Genomic DNA, 21381 nt, shown 5'->3' with positions numbered 1-21381 from the left:
CCAAGCACACCTATGATCGATAACTCTGAAAAGAAAGATTCACATCAATTATATTGCACAATCTACAGAACGCAAAATACAGACTCCAGATTTGTTATGGGAATAAAACGTATAATTTAGAATCAAGGGAGTAACTGAAAACTAATAGTTGCAGAAGAGCTGCACTTAGGTTGCAAAAACTTATCGGACACTTACAAAATCTTAATTTACTTTAACACTTGCTAAAGAGGTGCCAACAAATGTTATTCCGTTTTCATTTGATAAATAATGTGTTTAGGTGCATTCGATCGCATTTATCTTTAATTTGGTGCCCTTCCCCTTTTATAAATGAAAGGTCGGCGGCTGAGTGTTAGCACAATGAAAAAAACTATCGTATAGGGTAGCATATCATGATTTTGACGAGGTGCGAAACACACAGCTAAAGCGTAGACTTCGGATAGTAGCTTGTGGTACGCAGCGCGGTTCAGCTTATCTTTCACTAGTCGTCAAAAAAGCGTGGAAACCGCTTTTATTCCTACGAGGTACGTAAGAACGTGTTTCTATTCATACTTTCCTGTCCCTTCGGGAGCCTATTTATTGGTTTCACTCGAATACGCTGATGAAAAGATATCAAGGATATTGTGTGCGCGCACTTGTGCAAGCGCCACAACTGGATGCGGCGCGTGCACAAGTGTGGCGCGTTGCAAGCTAAATGGTAAATAAAAATGGCGTAAATTACTGCAAATGTGCAGCTCGGTTACCGCTAACGGGAGTAGTATTTTAAGAAATGCACATGTAAAGAAAAGGAGGAGAAGGAGTTATAGTGAAATAAGAGATTAATGAAGAATGGAGTAGGTCGTGATGGAAAAGTGCTGGAGTACTCCAGCTACGCATTTTCAAAACCAAAACCATCAATTTTCGGTTCAAAGTACACCCCAGGTTATTTGAGTGCTAAATGCGAAAAAATTCGCTGCACCTCCGTAAAAATGTAACTCTGCTCTATCCCGTCACATCACAGTAGGTGTAATCCAATCCCTCAAAATTTGATTATATTGCAAAATCGTATCAAATACATTTAAGTTCGTGTCTTTGCGCACATTTGATCAGAGAATACAGACACGAAGGAGTACGGTAACACTGAGCTGAGACGGTGCCATCTAAATCTACTTAGACGGCTGCGCGGGCGGTCGCGTCGCGGCGCGCTGGCCCACTGCCACTTCTGCCGAATCGGGGGCCTTTCACAAGCGTGAGGGCCTTTAGCGTTATAAGGCACTCGTAGCTATTCGACCTGAGGTAAATAGGTGAAAGTGATAACTTCACCTTTGATGCACCTATTTCATTGCCTATTCTAGGTTTAAATGTCTGCTAACTAAGGTAAGTTATTTCTAGATATATATGTTCTATGTTGTGACTTCTCTCTCATATAAGTAGTCTTTATTTCTTGACATGTGCTAGCGTGAAGTTGTTTTTGGCAAGAACGTCAATGATTCATGGCTTCTACAACTCACGGCTTGCACAACCCTATCTGTTAACACATTCTTTATGTAGTTGAAATTTGGGTTTCTTTCACGAGTTGTAGCCATATGTCCCACACATTTCCAATTATGCTTATCTCTCCCCTTTAGGGACTGCATTCCACCTTACTCTCCTTTTTCGTTGTGAAAATCATTCCATTTCTCCTCTGAATTGCTTTTCAGATAGTCGCTGTGTTGCTTTTCAGATAGTCGCTTTCAATTATTGACTAGTCGAAGGTGCGGTTTTCGGAGAGAATACTGCTTTGCTGGGATAGTGATTTGGAACCGTTCGAAGTAATGATTTCGCAAAACTCATAGTGATTTTTGTGTATTACAACGCTTCGTAAACCTCCATCTACGTCCATATTTCTTTTCACTCCATCTGCTTTGCCTTATACTTTATTTTGGGTATTATAGGAGTGTCAACTTGTTAAATGCATGGTTATCGCTACTGAAAGTCTCTTTATTTCGGAGTCGTGCAATTCAAAGTCCTATCTTCGGCAATTCAATAATTAAAAGCGATTATTTGAAAATTAGTTCAGCGCGGTTTAAAGGAGAAATAGAATGATTTCAGCAACGAAGAAGGAGAGTAAGGAGGAATACAATCTCTAAAGGGGAGAGATATCATCAGTGGAAACGTGTGGCAATCATCTGGCAATTCCTAAAAGAAACTCAATTTTCAACTACATAAAGAACGCGTTAACAGAGAGGATTTTGCCAGCCGTGAGTTGTAAAAGCCACGAATCATTAACGTTCCTGCCAAAAACAACTCCATGCTACCACATGTCAAGAAATAAAGACTACTTAAATGAGAGAGAAGTCACAACATAGAACATATATATCTAGAAATAACTTACCTTAGTTAGCAGACATTTAAACCTAGAATAGGCAATGTAACAGGTGCATCGAAGGTGGAAGTTATAATTTTCACCTATTTACATTAGGTCGAATAGCTACGAGTGCCTCTTAACACTAAAGGCCCTCACGCTTGTGAAGGGCCCCCGATTTGGCAGAAGTGGCAGTGGGCCAGCGCGCCGCGACGCGACCGCCCGCGCAGCCGTTTAAGTAGATTTAGATGAGACCAGCTGAGACAGCGTACGCGCTTGAGGGAACAGCATCACAGAGAAGAAAAATTAAAGCAGAGAACGTGCCAAAAAGGGAAACTGAGAAAAGAAAGAAGAACAAAAGAGCTACTTCGAGCATTTTCTATCCCTATTTTCAAATTTTGATAGTGCAAATGGGAAGCTATTGGCACGCAAAGGAAAGTAAGACCAATTTGCTGAGGTGTCGAATTTGTAAATACAGCGTTCTTGAACTCCATCCTAAACAACGACAAGAAGCACAGCTTGATCCGGGATTACAAAGTCTGTAATGCACAAAGCGTTAGTGTGTAAAACTAATGTCTCGAGGCAAAGTTCCACAGACATGGAAAAAATGAGAAGTTTTTTGCTGTAGTAGGAGTGGAATTGTACCAAATACCCTTCCAATCCATTTCACAAACCTGCTAATTACTAGCTCTACATTTACATGCACATTTGATGGTCCTATTGTCGGTCATCAATTTCACACATTAAATCGACTGAGACACTTCGCTGTCACCACGCTGTTTCGCTGGCAATTGCGAGTTCTTTCTTTTATTGTGCAGCTCTCACGAAATCCAAGGAGTCCCTTCCCAGTGGTTCTACTGGTATCCAGATCATTCTGGACGTTTGCACACTTTGCTAGTGGCATTACTGTTACACCGCCCCTTACTGCTACTAACAGTGACGATATCAAAGGAACTTTCCGCTTGCGCGGAGGTCTAGTTTATTATAAACGATAAGATAAGTAAAATAATATAAATGCGCCAAGAAAGGCAAACCTGCAACCCCATATTTTGATGCAACTCTATATGCTTGCCTAGACCATGTCCATGACCATGTTTCTCAACTGTCCTCAGCAGCACTGGAAGTGAAACTATTTTGCGATCGTCACTGCATGCTAACCGCGGCAAGGTAAGGATATATCGTACGAGATAGTGTTCGCAGTCCTTACAAAAGGAGCTCCACTTGACCACAAACGATGATCATTTATTGACGATCATTGCGAGTTGGTTGAGTTGAGACCTAAAACGGGATTCTCAAAATCACATAACTTCAGGAGTTTATTCGTGAAAACCACGCCAATGTGTGTATCGCAACACACATTTTGTGCTGAGCTGCAAAAAGTAACGATTAGATGAAAAGAAACTGCAAAATTAAACAAATATTCATAATCATCATCTATCTATTCATGTCCCTTGGTCCTAAAGACTGATTTTACTTGCAAGACAACATCACTTTCCTGTCACGTCAAATGGGAACTGTAACCATGCAAAACATGCGAAGTTCTGGTGCACGGAAAAATCCTAAGAAGCAAAGAAAAACCTATCGTCCCTGTAAGACTTTAGTGGTAGCATCTCTCTTTTGGTTATGCAAACATCACACTTAAAAAACATGCGAAACCTGAATCCTTCAATTAACCGGTAAAGTGTAGTTAGAAGATAGGTGATGTGGGGGAACTCAACCGTGCTGTTATTTCTTGTAAGTAAATAACTAAATACAACGGGGCCTTAAAACCAGAGAATTGGACATAGAGCATCTATGACATGTAGGCTAAAGTTACTGAGATAAAAAGTAAGTTCGAGCGTCGAGCAATAAGGGCGCCATTGTGTGCCGCCGCTCCCCGCCCTTTTTTTCCCCTCCTCTTTCTTGTTCGCAAATCAAACACCTGGTCTTGTGATATTTTTAGTAACCACACTAACCTTACACAAACCCATAACGTGAGGCACGTACTATGCAGGAGTATTGTAGGTCGGGTCAAAGTGCATCGCCACCTCGCTGCGCCATGTTACGAAATCGATGTTGCGAAAGGTCCGACTAGTCGTTCATATCCCTCTGCATTGTCAAGGAGCGAGAATGACGCGGAAAAAAGCGAGCTGTGGCCGTGCGATTCCAGGTCGGGCGGGATTCGCTCTCCACCCAAGAGCCAGCTCTCGAATGATACGCAAGAAGAAACTTCATCGTGAAGGAACTATCTAATCCTTGCATAACACGAAGACGAGATGAGTGTGAAGAAGAACAGGATATGCCCTAAAGCAACGCGATTGTTGTCCTTGATCAATTAACATAATTTACTAAATATAATAAGCGTATGTTGATATGAGTATGAGGGTGTGGTCTAATATCGTAAGCAAACCGTGAAAAGAATTCATAAAGCTTGAACAACAGCGCAGGTGGTCAAAGCAAACCAACCTACGGTAATCGGTAGTTGAAGGAAAGGTTCGGATAATCAAACCTGATCTATGCGGTGGCTGCTGAGAGCTAATTGGAGGACTGAGCTCCTGCAAACAAGACACTTTCCAGATTATGAAGAAGAATGTTATTTTTACAAACTTTTCAGCGTTCTATTCGAAATGAAACAAATAACTGTCTCGAAGAAAAACAACAACAAAAAATGGTAGGAAGCAGTAGTAAACTAAAAAAATAATGATGGAATGGGAAGGAAATCTTTGCGTCTGTAAGAATATAAGAGGCAGCTGTCGAGACCACATAGCTGAAAGTCAGTACTTTAGGTGGCAGCAAAGAATCCCAGAAGATACGGTTGAAATTTAAAACCTTTCCTCTTATAAGTGAGTTCAAGTCGTAAAGTTTCTTGGCGTTACTCTGTCGTGTATATTCAGCAAATGAAAATTTTCCGTTGAGTTTTGACTACGTAGGTTAAAAGAGTAGTTATAGTCTGTGTAAGAACTCATGTCAACTCCCATGAATGTCGACCAACTTTTTTTTCGTGTATCATACGCCTAACGAAAAAAAAACCATCATATGAGGGAACACCTGAGTATAGCGAATGATGTGCAATCGAGCCAAATATCTTGAGGTTTCGAGGAGAGATGACTCGTATGGTAAGGTCTGAACTTAACTACTGTACTCCAGCCGAAGAAAACACTATCATAGCCGTCCGAAATAAGAAACATTTCTAATCGGTCTAATATCTGAGTATGACACGAGAGCAATGTATGATATAATGTGCAAATGCACCAGAAATCTAAAATTTTCTATTTGACAGTAATTAGTCTCTGGTCGAAGTGCATTCAAGTTACAGGAACTAAGTGCAAGAAAGGAAAATCATTCTGTGAGCATGGTACAAGGAAGAGGAGTTATTCTGTAGGAGTCCATGTTCACATTGCGATTCAACTGTAGCTTAGTGACACGATAGTTAGGAGGTTCATTGGCTCAGCTGCGACTCAATGTATAGCTAAGAAGGTTTGTTAAGGGAAGATAGTAGTCAGGATGTGCTCACCACACACATTTGCCTCCATCTAACTACTCTAGCTACAAATGAAATGAAATGCAAAAAAAGTGGAAAAATCAAAATGGTGGACTATTATCGCTTATTTTTTACGGTCGAATTAGTGTCCTTCATTACGATGCATTCATTCCCTAAACAACCCAACTCCTCAACGCTGAGAAAATCTCTGCAGTGTGAAGAGAAATGAGCGCGACACGATCTCAACCGTACCTGCAGGATAGATGGGGCGGGACTTCCTGCGCTCACTCTGTAGCAAGGTCAATTTGCATGTCATAACAGCTGTGATGTCTCATTACAGACACCGTACTCTTTTATTTCTAGATGTTCTAGGATTAACGCTATGTTTGTAATCTTCACTTCCAATTTTTGTGCCTCTATGTAATGTATGTGGCTGCGATTTTCATTTAAAGAACGGTGCATCTTTAGACTTCTTTCTTGCCCTACTGCTATTCTCTTTTGGAATGTTCTCTTCGATGGCTCCGTTCCCCAATGACACTTGGACTATGACATCAAGTGAGAAAAATTCTTCCATGGATTTCTACTACTTAGAAGGTCAGTTCAACTAGTTACAACTCAGTTCTAAGCAAAATTAATGCAGCTGCTCAGAGATTTTTTTGCAGATACATCCGATGTAAGTGAGCCGCTGTTTGTAATGGTACGTAGGGATATCTTTACTGGGACTTGTTTAAACTACAGTACACCATGATTTCTAGGCACCGCTCTGGCAACAACCGACGGATCGATTGAGGGCACTGCCACAACCGGCTCATGAGGTTTGTAGCAGATATGTTAGTACTAAGAAGGATTATGACAGATACATACGTAGCTCATAGATATACGTATAGAAAGATAGAGACATGGCTCGGGTAAAGTGTAGTTGGGGAGACTAACTCGGCTCTAATTTTTGGAGATGAATAACTGAGTCAATCGGAGCCCTAAACCAGAGCATTAGGCTTGGAGTGTCTATGTCATGCAGGCTAATGTTACTAGGAAAAGAAAGGAAGATGGACTCTCCAAAAATGGGAGAGCAGTTGAGTGCCTTCTCCCAATTACACTTCATCCACAAAGCTCAATAGTTGTCAAAAAAATTGACCTAAAGAGAAGGACAAGACAAATAAATGCACTAGATGAATTGGGGACAACGTAGGAAAAGAAAGTGTGTCAGAAAGACAGGGAGGATACGAGGACAGGAGTACGGTATGGATCACGTGGGCCAATGGGTCGTTTTCGCGGGGGTTGCCGCGAAATTTGTAACGAGTCGTTCACCCAGAACTGGTGTGATCAGGCGCCTTCGAAAATGAAGGGGAGAATTACGGTGAACTTTCGGCTTCAAAAGCAGTATTGGATGAAAAAAATTGAGCGATCTATCCGCAGACAACATGGCCACAAATCAGGTCCAGATGACAGCCTTGATGATCCACATTATTTCAACGATTTGTGTTAATTATTCTCACTACACAAAAAGTTGGTTCACTTAAAGCCGCCGTTCGAGGGGATCTTCGATGTTAGGTTTGTAGACGTGTTTGGGACGCAGTTTGCAAGTATCACAGCGAAGCATCTCCTACAATTCTGGGGATTAGAGACCTCAGCTTACCCAACAAGGCAACTCTTTACACCTATGAGAGTGATGATGAAATGAAAGCATGTGAGATATTACTCATACGTGTTTGTAACGAAATACATTCACTCTTTTAATATTTGAGATTAGTTTCAGTGGATCCATCCACTGAACCTGAACTCAAGTATATCGATATGTAACCAGCTAGGTTGTAAAGATGGCCCCTCTTTGAGGGATCTCGAATGGCGCTGGAGGAAGAGTAGCTCGGTTTGTAGTTCGGACACTGATAGATAGGTTTTTATTGGGGCTTTTATTGGAAACACACTATTCAATTCGACAATTTCGACCAGTACGTTAAAGCAGGATAGTCTGTACGAACAGTGCTTAATTTCGGATGTTATATCGTCAAGTCTTCCACAAGTTCATTTCTTGTCCAGCTTCGTTTAACGACAAACATACATATTTCTTCGTATTTTTCTCAAGGTTTCATGCAAATGTTGGGAAAACAGTAAAAATGTTTGTAAACTTCTCAATAAGTCTTTTTTTCTAGGCTTGGCTGAGCATGCGAAATGAGTTATTCGAGGTCACTGACATCCCTAATGTCGTCCACCCAACAAAATGTGAAGTGAGTTGACTCAGCTCTTGTTGTTTTACGTGGTTTCTAGTGCGTGATAGCATTATCTGGTGTTCCAATCTCAAGATTTTTGTTAGAAGCGCCTTACATGTGTTGCATTTCAATGGCGAAAACGCCCCATATTTTTCCATAGTAGTTATCATATTGCGTGATATGGTCAGTAAGAATGTGGAAGCCGTTCGTCATCGTAACATTTTTTTTGGTGATTAGGATAAACGCAACACTCTTTTTGTCAATGCTCAAAGGAAGCACAGAATTTTTAGTTTGTTTGTTGTTGCTGTGTTTTCGCCTTCAGCAAATTAGGACCTTTCCTGCCAACTTTCTCAATTTTTTTATTTTCAAGGGCAAATGTCGCAGAAAAGTAGCTCACATGCCAATTCATGTTTCTACGAACATCCTTAATGTGAATTAATGACTGTGTACAAGCTTTGAATTAATCTTTAAGTTCTATGTGCTGTGGGTGGGTTGCCTTTTCTTGAAAAGATTTTCTGAAAGTTCACATTATTTTGTGACAAAGCGCAACACGATACAAGTATTATAAGTATTTTGCATCTGAGTGTATTTGTTGATGTGTCTTCTGCATTGTTGGGTGCATCAAAAAAAAGAAAACTATTACCGACGCTTTCCGTCCTTAATGAGTCGATTAGTTGGATTGGTACCAGACTTATCTGAAAGGATAAAAATGCTGATTTGACACACCGACTCACCCCCTGCAATGTATAGTATAGGCTAAATACGCATTCCAAACCTAAAACGATTCAGAATTGAAGTGGAACGCGTAGGCGTATCTCTGCAGGGATTGACCAACGCCGTGGACTTTATCTTTTATTAAAAACATTACTAATATATTGTCAAGGTTCTTTAGTTTAGGAGAAACTTTATTTGCACTCTTGGAGCACTGGAACTGTAAACGAAAATAGCAGAAATGTGAAGCGTTGTCCCAAGGTGAGTTTCATAAAATGTACCTAAAGTAAATATAGGTTCGAGTCCACCCTAGTGGTCACCACTCCTTTCATCCCTCCGGGGTCGATAAATTGGCAAGTCATTGTATAGGCCAGTTACACTTCCGTAAAACTCAAACGTGAATTCTTCTCCTGAATTGAAGTGAACGTGGAGGCGCACCCCAAGCAGATTGATTAACACTTTATCTTTTATTCTTTTGAAGTAAATATGAGAAAACATGGAAATTACTATGTGTGAGTACCGTTAAGAATTCCAGACGATCTCTGCAAGCTCCGCACAAAAAGAAATCGTCTCCACCCAGGTTCTATTTCGTTTCTGTTCGAGACTGAAGATTTTAGTTAATGTCTTGATTTCAGGCTCGCTGTAGCAACTCGACGTCCGCGGTTGGTTATTTAATTATAGAGAATTTAGCCATCAGCTTTTGATGTGCAAATTTGCTAATTATAAATGTTCTCACATCAATTTTCGTTGAAGTGTCTATGTTACAGGAGTGCGCCTATTGCAAAAGTGTCGGGAAGGTGGCAGTAGGTCATGCTAAAACCGCATGTCCTGTGTTATTTTCTATGAAGCCGTGCTCATTGTGTGGAGCGGACGGTTACGAGAATCACACCGAAACGTAAGTTCGCATTTTGCAGTTGAACATGTTAATTTACAATGATTTTGAGACCTAATTGGATAACAGATCCCTTCAAAAAAATCTGGGATGTTTGCTCTGCCCTAGGGACTTTTTCTATAGTCGGGTCAGAACGATATGAAACATAGCAACGCTGCAGTTGTGTGAGAGGCTACGCTCGAAGTGGCGCGGTGGGGATAGAGGTTGGAATCGGGGTGAGACCATCGCGAACTGCACCGACGAATGATGCTAGCTATGGTACTGACCTTAGATCCTAACCGGTAGGCTCACTGCACCGCTTCGAGTGCAGTCGCGTACGCAATGGCACCGAGGTTCATTTCGTTTTGACCCTAACATACCTCTAATAGACCTAATGGTTAGTAATATAATTACTTCCACTCATGTTTCCATCTGTATCATATTTTAAAAGTACCGATTGATTGTTACACTGAAATGACCATCGAAAATATAGTCCTGGAATGTTACATGGCGGGACTATCCGAATTTTCACCTCCTGTTTTCTGCAACCTTTGAATTGCGACCTATATGGATTTTTTTGACAGTCCTTCCGACTTCGCGGTGTTATGTACATTGCTATCTTTAAACGGTTCAAAACTGTGCAAACTCTGTATCGGACACTTCAGAGAAATTTACGTCCCAACAAAAAGTAAATTTCGCAGGTACTGTCCATCCAAGGAGAAGGTGAAACTGGAGCTGAATCCAAGCTATTTGATGAGGGCGGATCAAAGAAAAAGAGAGCGTGAATGGATGAGAATGTGGATTGCCTCGAATAGCTAATACCTTACCCCTTCTGAATGTCCGTAGCATAGCTAATCCCTTTCTGCTCATACTTCTTCTTACAGTTTACCAGTTATGAATTAACTCCTGCTATCGTGATCGCTTACACTTACTATCAATGAATTTTTGTCTTTTCATTAACTCATCAAACATGATCAATAATTACCAGTTGTATTTAGAATAGAAGTCTTGTCGCCATATTTTTGTAAATATTTATGCACAGAATCACATATTAATAGAGTTTAACTTACACTTGTTTCTAGCCAGATGATTATCTGATTTTTTTTTCATTGCTGCTTCGTTTTATATCACCTATTTTACAACAAGACATCGACAGTCATAAAGAGTGTTATACGTGTATCTGAAGTTCATACAACGACCAGGGCAATAATTTTGTGGATCCATGCACTTTCTAAACGATTTTTCAGTTGTAAAAATGACAGTAGGGATTGTAGGAAGATGAACTGCCAACCTGGTAAAAGGATTGAATCCACAAACATAAGGTGCCAGTGTACCCGCGTTCATCACTGGAGCAGTACCCCATTCAGGGACAATTCCTGAACGTATGTTCGCCTAAAGTATTTTTCATAGTTATCGTTTTGGGCAGTTGAAAACGTGCACAATTAAAGTCCACACTCCATGATGTAATGTAAGCAGCATCATTTCTAGCTTATTAGAACATAATACCTTATGGTTATCTTCCAAAGTGAGAAAAAAAAACACCGAATAGTGGTCACAATATTTCACTGATTTGAAGCATTTTGTTTTGCACTTACTGAGTTGGTTCCGTACCAAGGATTTGCGTAGGACGATTCCTGTACTTCGACACCATTCAGCAATATGAAAGCAATAAGAAACGGAAGATGCATAATGGGTAGAGTCTCGTGGATGTAAGCGTTATTGGCGCTTGCGCACCTATGCCAGCCACAAACCGGATTTGTTAATGATTTATTGGTGCCTACATGACGTGACTAATTTTGTTAATTTTCATGATGAAGACAATTCTCTGGGAGGGAATTTTGACCACAATAGACTTTGCTTTCACGTTGGCTGCTAGATGAGCTGGAAATAAAGGAAATAGCAGTTGTAGTTGCTAGAATGTACCTGCTGTGATGCTACAGTTAACATATTATGAAATATATAGAAAGTTTCTATTTATTCAGTGATGCCGAAAGAAGCGTACACACCAATTTCCGCCAGCTAGTGGATATTACGCCACTCTATTCTTTACACTTTTAATGTCCATTACCTGCAGCTGAATTTCTCAGTGATGTGCTACTTTCACTGGTAGAGATGGCTTGAAAAGTAATCCTGAAGAATGACGGCAAAAACGCGAAACTTTACGTAAATTCAAGAGTCAGAAGGCTCAACACCACCAGAGGCCTCAATTAACTTGAAGAGACAATTTTTCATACTTGTATAAGTTAAGCAATCTATTTTACATGCTTGTATTTTACCTTCTGTGCCCATGTAAAGAATTTTCTTGCTGTCAAGATTAAACCTCGTGTATTCCACTATCAGGGGTTACCAACCCGGTAACAAATACCGCTGGTTAGATTGTGAAGACATGTGTCAAAAACAGTAATGTGCTTCGAAAAAACTAGTAGAATTTGACAGCCCTTTTGTTTATTCATAAGGAAAAGATGTGCTCCTACATATACCATCACCTTATCATCTTCACCTGATCTTTCTCTTCAGTTATTTTATTTCGCAAAATTAGAGAGAACGTTAACGCGGATGAGATCTTTCTGACTATAACTTCTCGAGATTGTAGTGAGGCTGACGAGACTGAGATGTTATCCTAATGAAGTTCTATAACAGTCGTTCATAGGGACAAAACTAAGACAGAACCACTGCAGGATCTCATCTGTAGTCAACAAGGAGTACGTGGAGCCAGGGTGATGAAGTGAGTCTTACAAGGCTTTCGCCTCCACCCTGGACACAAAGCATCATTCGCGATTCTGCGGCGACGGTAGGTAATACTGTACGTGAAGCTGCGTCCAGGGTGAACGCCTTCAGCGAAACGAACACCAGAAATCAAATCCTTCCGACACTTGTTTGTCTTATCGCTAATCCATGACTTGCCATCAGTAGCTGTCTATCGCTGCTCACGATAACACTTGACAGCTTAACTAGACAGTAAACAATGCTGTCATATAGCTATCGGTTTTTTGCAATAAGAGATAAAAGGGCAAAGTGCTTATCATATGGAATCATCTTACTTTCTGCACGCATATCTTTTAATTGTATTATAGTCAATGAATATTCTTTCATTTAGTGAACATCTAGGAAATAAACTGCAAGTTGTAAAGAAGAGGAAAAGAAAACGATTATACTTTGAGGAAAAGGTGGTTGTAAACATGCTGGTTCACCGTCCAGGCGCAAAAAAATGAAGAATGACTAACGATGGTAGTGGGGCCTCGTAGTTTCTTGGTCCGAATATTGGCGCAACTATGCTTAAAACGTGAACGGCTGGAAATAGACTTTGTAATATTTGATTCTGAGATAACTACTAATTTTCCATTTATGTGACCTAGCTGAGAAATTTTCTAGTGTTGTATGGAGCAGGAAGATATTATTTATTCTTTATAAGGATTCCCATTAATTTCTTACAGCTGTTCAACAATAACATTTAACAATGCGTATAAGGTTTGAAAAAGCGAAAGAATGCCTTCAGTGCAGAACTTTTAATTCCCTACGTATTTAGGAGAAAGAAGGGTTTTGTGGAAGGAACATCAGTAGAAACAGCCGATTTCGTTGCAATAGTTTTTTTTTTCTTTTTGCGTTGCATAGTCACATAGTTATCTCGATTTCGCTGACAAATACTAAAAGGGCACTCCCATAGTTTTATGATGAGCGATCATGTGATTTTGGATATCAGTTGCCAACGATAAAAAAAATAGGTTTAGCTAAAGCTTTTTAGTGCGGTTGTCACTGCTATATAAATTCGGTACCGTATCGTCAGCGAAATGTTACACTAGTCTTCTCTGCAATTTGCAGCCAGGTACTGGGTCCCTTGGTGTCCATTTGGTGCGGTCTCTTCTAATCAAGGAAATCATTTACTAAAAGTTATGTTCAATTTCCTTCTCACTAGTATTAGTTTCTTCTCTTCAATGTGCTTTCTATTTCTATCCTATGTTTCTCCATGGTCCTTTCCTTCCTGTACTAGCAGTCCCACAACAGCAATTTGCGATTCGTTGCGAGTAGTTGGGGAACTGAACTATGTAGCACTAGCAAAAAACTAACTAGACTAGACAAAAAACTAACTAAAAAACTACTAACTAGCAAAAAGATCCCAGGAAGAGCTACTTTCGGGAAAAACATAGTAGTCTCCTAACGTCCTCCCCGCCACACAAGCTCATTCTCTGACGGCCACCCACCCCCTCTTCGGTCTTACCTCTAGGAATTGTAGGCACGTCGCGCTCACCTGGTTGAACATATGCGTAGCGGAGTATACTGGAGCAGGCTTTATAAGCGTAACGTATAGTAGGGTCAAAACGACATGGAGCACGGTGCACTTGCGTAAGCGATCGCGCTCGAAGCGGTGTGGTGGGAGCCCGGCGGTTAGGAACGGGTAGGAAAGTTCCCCCTCCCACTGCGTTCATTGCTGCACTCCTCGATGGTCCCATCTCGATTCCAGCCGCCATCTCCACTGCGCCGCTTCGAGCGCAACCGCCTACGCAACTGCACCGTGCTTCATGTCGTTTCGATTATACAAAGGTTTTAAGTGAAATAATGCTTTCAATGGAGCTCTGTCAATTCTCTGCATACTTAGGAGAAATTGGAGTATTCCAGAAGGAGCGCCAGCAGAAATGGTTGTAGCGTGTACTGTGCATGCAACAACAAAGACTGCATTGATAGGTGCTGTTTTCTGTATCAAAACTATCTGATCATAGCAGGCAACTATAGAAAGAGGTAATCTGGAGGAGTGATATCTGGCAGCTGGCGCTGGTCTTCGGAGCGAACGATTAGATATACAGAGAAGAGAGTCCTTGTAGAGAAAAATTATAATTCTTGCCACCTCGCTACGGTGAAGTTCTATTTACCGACTTTGATAGGATAATGAACCCTAGAAGCGAATCCTGTACTGTGACTTTGCGAAGTCTTAACAGAGAGTTGTCGGCTGAAAAATTACCTTCGTCTAACCGAGACAATGGATTCTCAACAATTATGAAGGTCTACTAGCTTTCCTGTATTAACATCTTTTATTCCTAGAATGTCGTTTCTGTTTCTTTGTTTGCTTCTCGTCACACTCGCGTACTCTGCGCCTCCCATCGTCCCAGTGAAACCTGACGAAATAGAGCTCCTTGTCGCACCCAAACCACGCGCATGCGTGGATGGAGTGGATAACGTTGTACAAATCGCCGATGTCGAAGGAGGTTAGCTAGTAAGACTTACTGCTGCTTTTCCACACGCGTTTTCATGGCTACTCTCCTTCAGCGACAAATCGTATTCGCACCCAGGACGTTGTTGTTCAGCTGTATGATTCGAAGGGGAAGCCAACATGCTATAATGGTCATGCGAAAATACCTCTACCAGGATTTGTCAAGCTTGTTAAAGGTGAGCGAGTGAAAGCGAGGACTAGTAAGCGGTTAGTACTGAGTTGTTAAAAAAACCTTTGTAGTAAAAGTCATTTAATCCTGGAAGAACAAAAGAACAATATGATGGAGATGTAGACCCAGTAACACTGAATAAGACTGCTGCGACCTAGACGATTTTCTTGAGAAGTTCTTTGCAATGGAAAATTTGTGTCATATATCAGTCTTGCTTATATTTAGTAGGGTTAAAACCACATAAAGCACGCGTAAGCGCCTGCGCTGTACCTAGTAATCAGCTGACTTGTGGTGCAATTGCACAAACGGTTGCGCAGGTCAGCCCCGCCTATTGGTTGGAGCCCGCACACCTTCAAGCCAGCTTGGGTGAACGTTTCTGGTTGCAGCTACATGTGAAATCATGTAAACTGTCAAAAGCGACCTAACTAGTTATTATTAAGTGTAAACAGCATCAAGCGGAGTAGTAACGAGGATAAATAACCGCAACAAGCTGATGTGTTTTAAGGGAAGGTCATTGTCACCGGACCATCTGACATAAGAAAATCTGGAGAAGTGTTGTTTACTTTCACGAAGAAACAACTCGTCGGCACTTTATGTAGTGAAGGCAAACCGCTCAACAAGCTGATTCCAAGCGAGGCATGGTGAGCCATCGTCCTTAGTTTTCGTTATTGATTTATTTGCTTTTCTGTTGTTTTTTCCAGCCGTCAAACTTTGTACCCTGAGATTGGCGAAGATTTTACGACCATGCTCAGCACACCAGGCACCTATGACATGGAGAAGGTAAACACACCTGTTCTGTTTCTCCCACATTCTCTTTCGTTTCATTCTCGTGGATCTTTACAGATAAAAGAAACCGCCGGTGTGGGACCCATGATCCCGCTGCCTTCGATCAACAGCGCTATCAAATTAATTGTTAGGGTGGGTATCTGACAGTGAAGAAGAAGTTCTGTGCACTAAGAGCGATTTTTGACGCTAAGCGTAGCTGGAGTGAACTTTGATGGGAGCATGTGTTGAGTTCCCCCTCCGCCTCCAACTACCTTGGCGCCAAAAGCAGTTGTTGCCATTTTTCAACTTCTTCATTGCATTTCAGGGTGATTGGCAAGCATCTCTAAAGATCGTGTCAGAAGGACAATCCATCGCTCACATTAAAGTCCCGTCAAACGGCGAATGGGTGTATATCGATTGAGAGAAGAATATGTATGTATGTGAAACAATAAAACGATTATGATCGTCGGTGCACTTGCTGTAAAGTTGCGACGTCTTTTAAATCGTGACAATAAGGTGCGAAAAGCACCAATCTCATAAATTCATTCTGCCTTTACTGATCGGTTCCGGTTGACACGCAAGCCTACAGTTGGCAAAGATGAGATCTTCTTTGCTAGAGTGAGCGCGACACGTCCGCCAGTGTCAAATACTGTCTTTTCTTGAGACATACCTCATCCTCCGGCTGTGCGCTGCGGTCACCTAGCTGGAAACTTGTGGGTACGACCGCACATGGGTCAGTATGGTTCCACTAAAACATATACAAAGCGTGATGATAGGTGAGATTGACTTCTGCTTATTTCTACGAGACATAGCCGAGATACAAACGAAGGTTTATCAACATAAATTTTGATACACTTATTTACAAACGATTGGGAATAGAGAATCTTCATCGCCCATTTCGTCGAGTACAGAATCGCCAATACTTTTCACAACCTTCGCGATACTGCGGTTGACTGAGCGTGAATGGATTGTTGCAGTACGTCTCGGCGAATCCACTGAAAATAGAACATCTTTGTTGGATTCGTCAATTGGATCGATCCTCGGTTCCTTGTATGTAATGGGGTTTTATTTGGTAGTTTTTAAACGTACCGATAACTTCTGCACACACGCTCGACTGTACTGCTTCGTCTTCCCGGCGGAGGCTTACGTGTTGGAACTACTGGCCTGTCGGGAAGAGGGACATGGCATCGCTCAGAATAAATAGGACAGAACACTACAGCCTGGAATTGATGTGGAGCATTTTATGTTTCTAAAAACAGAATTTCATTTTGGGGAAGTAGAAGCACTTGTCTTCTTTGAGTCTTTTTTTTTGTATTTGACCAATGATTTATATCTTAAAAACTCTAGAAGAAGCAATTGTTATAGCATATACATTAATGTCTCTTGTCGAAGTGACAAGACTCTTAATCGTAGCCGTCCTCTTCCACCAAATTTCTGGGTGAAGATGAGTGGTGTGGATAACAGATTTGGATTTGTTGTTCATTTTGAGTTTTAAATAGTTCGGTCTGAGGATGGCAAGCAGCAACTAAATGTATTGTTTCTGTGAAGAAATGGTGCCTTACCTTCTGACCAAATCTGAATGGGTCAGGACAAACGAATAGATAGCGATTCTTGAATTCTCTGCAGAACTTTGTGAAATCAATGCGTTTTTTCTTCTTTTCAGGCCTGAAGTTGTAAACGACATCTTAAACAAGCAGTAAACAATGTGCAATACTGAAACTTTCAACATTGGTAGTAAACCCTTTAGAACCAATAATCATGCTGTTGCAAACACTGAGGGCACTGCTGCGGACACATCACATCTATAGTAGAGTCAAACCGACATGACGCACGGTGCAGTTTCGTAAGCGGTTGCGGTCGAAGCGGTGCGGTGGAGCGCAGCAATAAGGATTGAGCGAGGAACTCTGCTACCTCCGGGCGTTGCTGCAGTTAGTGATGGTCCCACCTCGATTCCAACCGCTATGCTCCACTGAAGCGCTTCGAGAGAAGCTGCGTACGCAATTGCGTACATGCTCCATGTCGCTTTGATACTACTATACCACATTCGATTGTGTAAGTGCACCATTCCTGTTAGCTCTTAGACTCGATTGTATAGTAGAGTCAAAACGACATGAAGTATGGGACAGTTGCGTAAGCTCAAAACGGTGTGGCCGTAGTAGTGATTGGAATCAAGGTGGGACCATCGCGAACTGCAGCGATGAGTGGAGCAAGCAAAGACTGCTCTCGATCCTAACCACCACTTCGAGCGAACCATGCAGATCTTCGAAAAAATCAGTTGGTTTGCTTTTTTTAGAAGAGGCAGATCTTTCAAAAAAAAAAAAACTCGAGTTATTTAGATACTAAATTATTCATGAGTGGGAGTATTATATTCAAGGGATAAAAATGAGTCAATTTATTGAGAAGTTTTGTCCGATATGTATATATCGCTGCTGCCATGCGGTTGGCTAACTGTTCTTAACGCTTGGGAAAAGGACTTGGATATCAGACACGCTTTTTTTCTTGGCACTGAGATGTAAGAGCGCCGCGTTTTTATTGTTCCACTTTTTACTGTAATTCAAATTTATCAATGTGATCTCCGAGTGATCTTTTTCTACGGGTAGAAGTAACTGAGTACGCCATGCCAGGCTGCTGCCAACATAAACGAGGAGTTCATGTGAGGGATTCACTACCCACACTAGCGTTAACGAGTGGTCCACCCGCTGCGACGACGGGAACTCCTCTTTCAACGACTTCCAGCACGCGAGTCACGCGCGCCCCGGATTCGCGGGGACTGCTGTGGGGGAGTTGGTGCCCGACAACCAGACAGTTCACACTAAAATGTGCACGCGACATCTGCGCGAGTTCACAGCGACAAAAGCGAAGGGGGCGTGCTGCCGATCAACTACTCCTCCACACCGCTTATATCACATCATCAGCTCTCCGCCTCCAGCTCGAAGCCCTGGGTCATAAAACGGTCCTTTACCCACCCTATTTCTCAGTCGTCTCCCCATCAGGATACTACTTCTCCCAGGCCTCTAAGAATTTCCTGAAGCAGAAACCGTTCAATGCTTTCAATGAGCTCAAATCCGCTGCTGAGTTGTTCTTTGAGTCTCAGCCCCCAGCTTCTGGTGCGGGGAACGGTAACCTCTCAGAAAGAAGGAGCACTATGATAGAAATTCATGGTGAATACATTGACGGATGATCTTCAGGGTGGTGTCTAAGTAGGGTATGCATGCGTAAAAGAAAAGAAATAGCCAACCTTACTGTCGCTAACAGCAAGAACAGAGTTTTACTTTTATGAAAGTCCTCTTTTTCCATTTTTAGATAATTCCACCTGTTTTTGCGGCGTTGTGGAATGGTCGCACACAAAGTTCTTACCAGTATCTGAATCACTTACTGCCTATCAGTCGCAGTCCTGTCTTCGGCTTCCTTTGAATCTTCATCGATCGGTTTCAGCTCTCTTCTGAGAGCTGACCTATAACTTTGATACTTACCTTCTGATAGAAAATTTAGGTAAAATCTTAAAAAGAGAGGGAGCAGCTACACAAATATGAGGGGAACGTGCAACTCACGGAACGGTTACTTGATCCGGCTCTTCTTTTGGTATGCGGAAGCAAATGTTCTCAAATGCTTGACAGAACTCGCTTTCTTTCTCATCCACTTTGTGTTGTCCGGACATGGCACAAACCTTCACGTATTCCAGACGCAGTTCTGCACATGCTTCCTTAATAGTACACCATTTAAGAAAAGTAAAACCAGGGGAAGTCAGGCAAAGAAGTGTGCGTTGTGCCGAACAAGTCGCAGTCATCCGGTTGAACACATCCGCATCACCGCTGTTTCTGTGGTGGGTTCGTTGAAAAATGAATGCTTTTTCACTCGCAACAGAACACTCTTTTTTCCTTTTTTCGGTTCCCTTCCAGCCATAATGGAGCTCCAAAAGGACAACTAACGTGATATCTCAAAAACTCTCAAAAACCGTAGTGGTCATAATGCTACACACAAACTGAGAAAAAATGGTCATAAGTTTGAGTGGCATTCATTTGCGCAAATAATTTTTTTGAACATTTACCGAAAAAAAAAACAGGTTCAGGAGAAGTTCTGAATGGTCGAACGGTTCTAATTATCCAAGAAATTGGAAACCGATTTTAACGCGACGTACTCGTTCATACCAGGAACTGTACTACTAGGGCAGAGAACCCGTAAATGCTCATACTCGCAATGAAGTCGGCAAAAATCCGAAACTATGATTGACATCGACAATCAGTTACGCTGTTACACCAAAGGATAATTTCAAAACAACAACTCTTTCGTCGCCTTATTTTCCGACATTCTTGAGAAGTGCTACGATAAATTTTTCTCTGCAACGGAGAAGAACTTGTTAGTACTGTAATATCGTAGTAACCTTGTCCTTTTGTGTGATTTCTGGGTTGATCTTGGTATGCGCGGCTGCTGTCTTTGCTGCATGCGCTCTACAAAACGACAGCGATGGATTCCGAACGCAGCCCAGGGACACCAGATCCATGCCATCAACGACTGAGGCAACACAAACAAGAAGAAGTAGTCGCATATCTGGAAAGAATGCGGCTTCTGATTATCATTCCTCACAATATCTCGTTAGTTAGAACGTCTGCAATATATTTCATTATCGCAAATGTAGGGCGGGTGTGGTGTAGCGGTTAGAGGTTCCGCTTCCTGCACGATCGATCGGAGGTTCGAATCCGCCCTAGTGCTCACCAAGCCTTTCATCCCTCCGGGGTCGATAAATTGGTACCAGACTTGTCTGGGAAGATAAAAACACTGATTTGACTCATCGGCTAGCCACCGCAAGTCATTGTATAGGCCAGATACACGTTCGTAAACCTCAAACGATTCTGAATTGAAGCGAACGTGGGGGAGCATCCCAAACGGATTGATTAACGCCAGAAACTTTATCCTTTATCCTTTTATCACAAATGTACTTAGAAAGACGGGAAGTGGGGAAATGAGGAAAGGTAATGTTATTTGGCGAGGTGATATGTACGAAAAACACTAACAAAAGAACTTGAAAAAGCAGAGCACAATGATATAACCCTGTTATACATTATTTACGTCCATAGTAGTATTTTATTTCGATAGCATACTGAAGAAAAAGTTTCAGAGTTTCAATAATAGAGTGATCAGATGTGCGTTGACGACAAGGCAGAAAAGTTGAGAATTCAATCTTTGGTGAGGTCAAATTCCATGTCTAGCAGCGAAGAATTGTTTTTATGCACTTTTGTCGGAGACCTTTGGGAGAACCTTGTTTCTTTCCGCAATAATGCTGATGTTTCTAATCGTGTTTGCAGGAGAAGTACCAGATGTTCGGGAAACGAACATAACACATCTTATGCTGCCCATGCAATGATCATCTGCCTTTGTAGTAGTTAAAAGTACATGATTTTATAGCATACTGAAAAAATAACAAAGAAAAGAGGAGATAAATCTTCTTTTGCTTATAGACCCATTAAAAATGCAACAAAGTGTTGATCTTCTTTAAATCTTGGCGTAAGTATCAATTTTCCGTAACGCCGAAGCCTAAACATTCAACAACAAAGCAGTTAATATCAACCTTATCTTTTACATAACGTAAGTCGTTTAAAGAGATGCATAATTAAGGTAAAATTTTCTGGATAGACGACCACGAGCAAGTTTTCAAGAGGGTTTTCTTGTGCTGGTTC

The 21381-nt window shown here is 41.5% G+C and overlaps 5 protein-coding genes across 8 annotated transcripts; 2 read left to right on the top strand and 3 right to left on the bottom strand.

Moving 5' to 3' along the window:
- Nucleotides 1-10: 10 nt before the first annotated feature.
- Nucleotides 11-6091, bottom strand: RB195_017698 (uncharacterized protein; the record flags this gene model as incomplete). Its single annotated transcript, XM_064184803.1, has 6 exons — nucleotides 11-25; nucleotides 3355-3437; nucleotides 3505-3522; nucleotides 3571-3598; nucleotides 4809-4854; nucleotides 6069-6091. The coding sequence occupies 6 exons, from the start codon at nucleotides 6089-6091 to the stop codon at nucleotides 11-13; spliced, it is 213 nt and encodes a 70-aa protein (XP_064040684.1).
- On the top strand, nucleotides 2731-16127 carry RB195_017696 (uncharacterized protein; the record flags this gene model as incomplete). Of its 3 annotated transcripts, XM_064184801.1 has the most annotated exons (16): nucleotides 6284-6374; nucleotides 6443-6477; nucleotides 6536-6595; nucleotides 7931-8005; nucleotides 8885-8959; nucleotides 9234-9278; nucleotides 9334-9360; nucleotides 9466-9593; nucleotides 10271-10350; nucleotides 13389-13392; nucleotides 14604-14767; nucleotides 14829-14948; nucleotides 15447-15582; nucleotides 15643-15721; nucleotides 15785-15859; nucleotides 16032-16127. In XM_064184801.1, the coding sequence occupies 16 exons, from the start codon at nucleotides 6284-6286 to the stop codon at nucleotides 16125-16127; spliced, it is 1290 nt and encodes a 429-aa protein (XP_064040680.1). The 3 variants fall into 3 exon arrangements, with proteins under 3 accessions (XP_064040683.1, XP_064040680.1, XP_064040681.1); XM_064184800.1 differs by lacking the exons at nucleotides 13389-13392; nucleotides 14604-14767; nucleotides 14829-14948; ... (2 more) ...; nucleotides 15785-15859; nucleotides 16032-16127 and adding an exon at nucleotides 2731-2857 and having other exon boundaries at nucleotides 6249-6374; nucleotides 6443-6453; nucleotides 10271-10388; XM_064184799.1 differs by lacking the exons at nucleotides 6284-6374; nucleotides 6443-6477; nucleotides 6536-6595; ... (5 more) ...; nucleotides 10271-10350; nucleotides 13389-13392 and having other exon boundaries at nucleotides 14605-14767.
- On the bottom strand, nucleotides 10701-11257 carry RB195_017697 (uncharacterized protein; the record flags this gene model as incomplete). The annotated part of the gene is made up of 3 exons (XM_064184802.1): nucleotides 10701-10800; nucleotides 10861-10961; nucleotides 11165-11257. 3 exons carry the CDS (start codon nucleotides 11255-11257, stop codon nucleotides 10701-10703), a joined length of 294 nt encoding a protein of 97 aa, XP_064040682.1.
- Nucleotides 16128-16592: 465 nt separating the features above from the next.
- Nucleotides 16593-20252, bottom strand: RB195_017694 (uncharacterized protein; the record flags this gene model as incomplete). 2 transcript variants are annotated; one of them, XM_064184796.1, is made up of 6 exons in its annotated part: nucleotides 16593-16701; nucleotides 16796-16926; nucleotides 17269-17371; nucleotides 19083-19160; nucleotides 19258-19409; nucleotides 20088-20252. In XM_064184796.1, 6 exons carry the CDS (start codon nucleotides 20250-20252, stop codon nucleotides 16593-16595), a joined length of 738 nt encoding a protein of 245 aa, XP_064040677.1. The 2 variants fall into 2 exon arrangements, with proteins under 2 accessions (XP_064040677.1, XP_064040679.1); XM_064184797.1 differs by lacking the exons at nucleotides 19083-19160; nucleotides 19258-19409; nucleotides 20088-20252 and adding an exon at nucleotides 17539-17717.
- RB195_017695 (uncharacterized protein) lies at nucleotides 18324-18887 on the top strand (the record flags this gene model as incomplete). The annotated part of the gene is made up of 1 exon (XM_064184798.1): nucleotides 18324-18887. One exon carries the CDS (start codon nucleotides 18324-18326, stop codon nucleotides 18885-18887), a length of 564 nt encoding a protein of 187 aa, XP_064040678.1.
- Nucleotides 20253-21381: the final 1129 nt, after the last annotated feature.

Source organism: Necator americanus, chromosome II, assembly GCF_031761385.1.
Source record: "Necator americanus strain Aroian chromosome II, whole genome shotgun sequence".
In the NCBI taxonomy this organism is placed as follows: domain Eukaryota; kingdom Metazoa; phylum Nematoda; class Chromadorea; order Rhabditida; family Ancylostomatidae; genus Necator; species Necator americanus.
The sequence above is the reverse complement of the archived record's forward strand: the minus strand, read 5'-3'. Positions and strand labels throughout refer to the sequence as shown.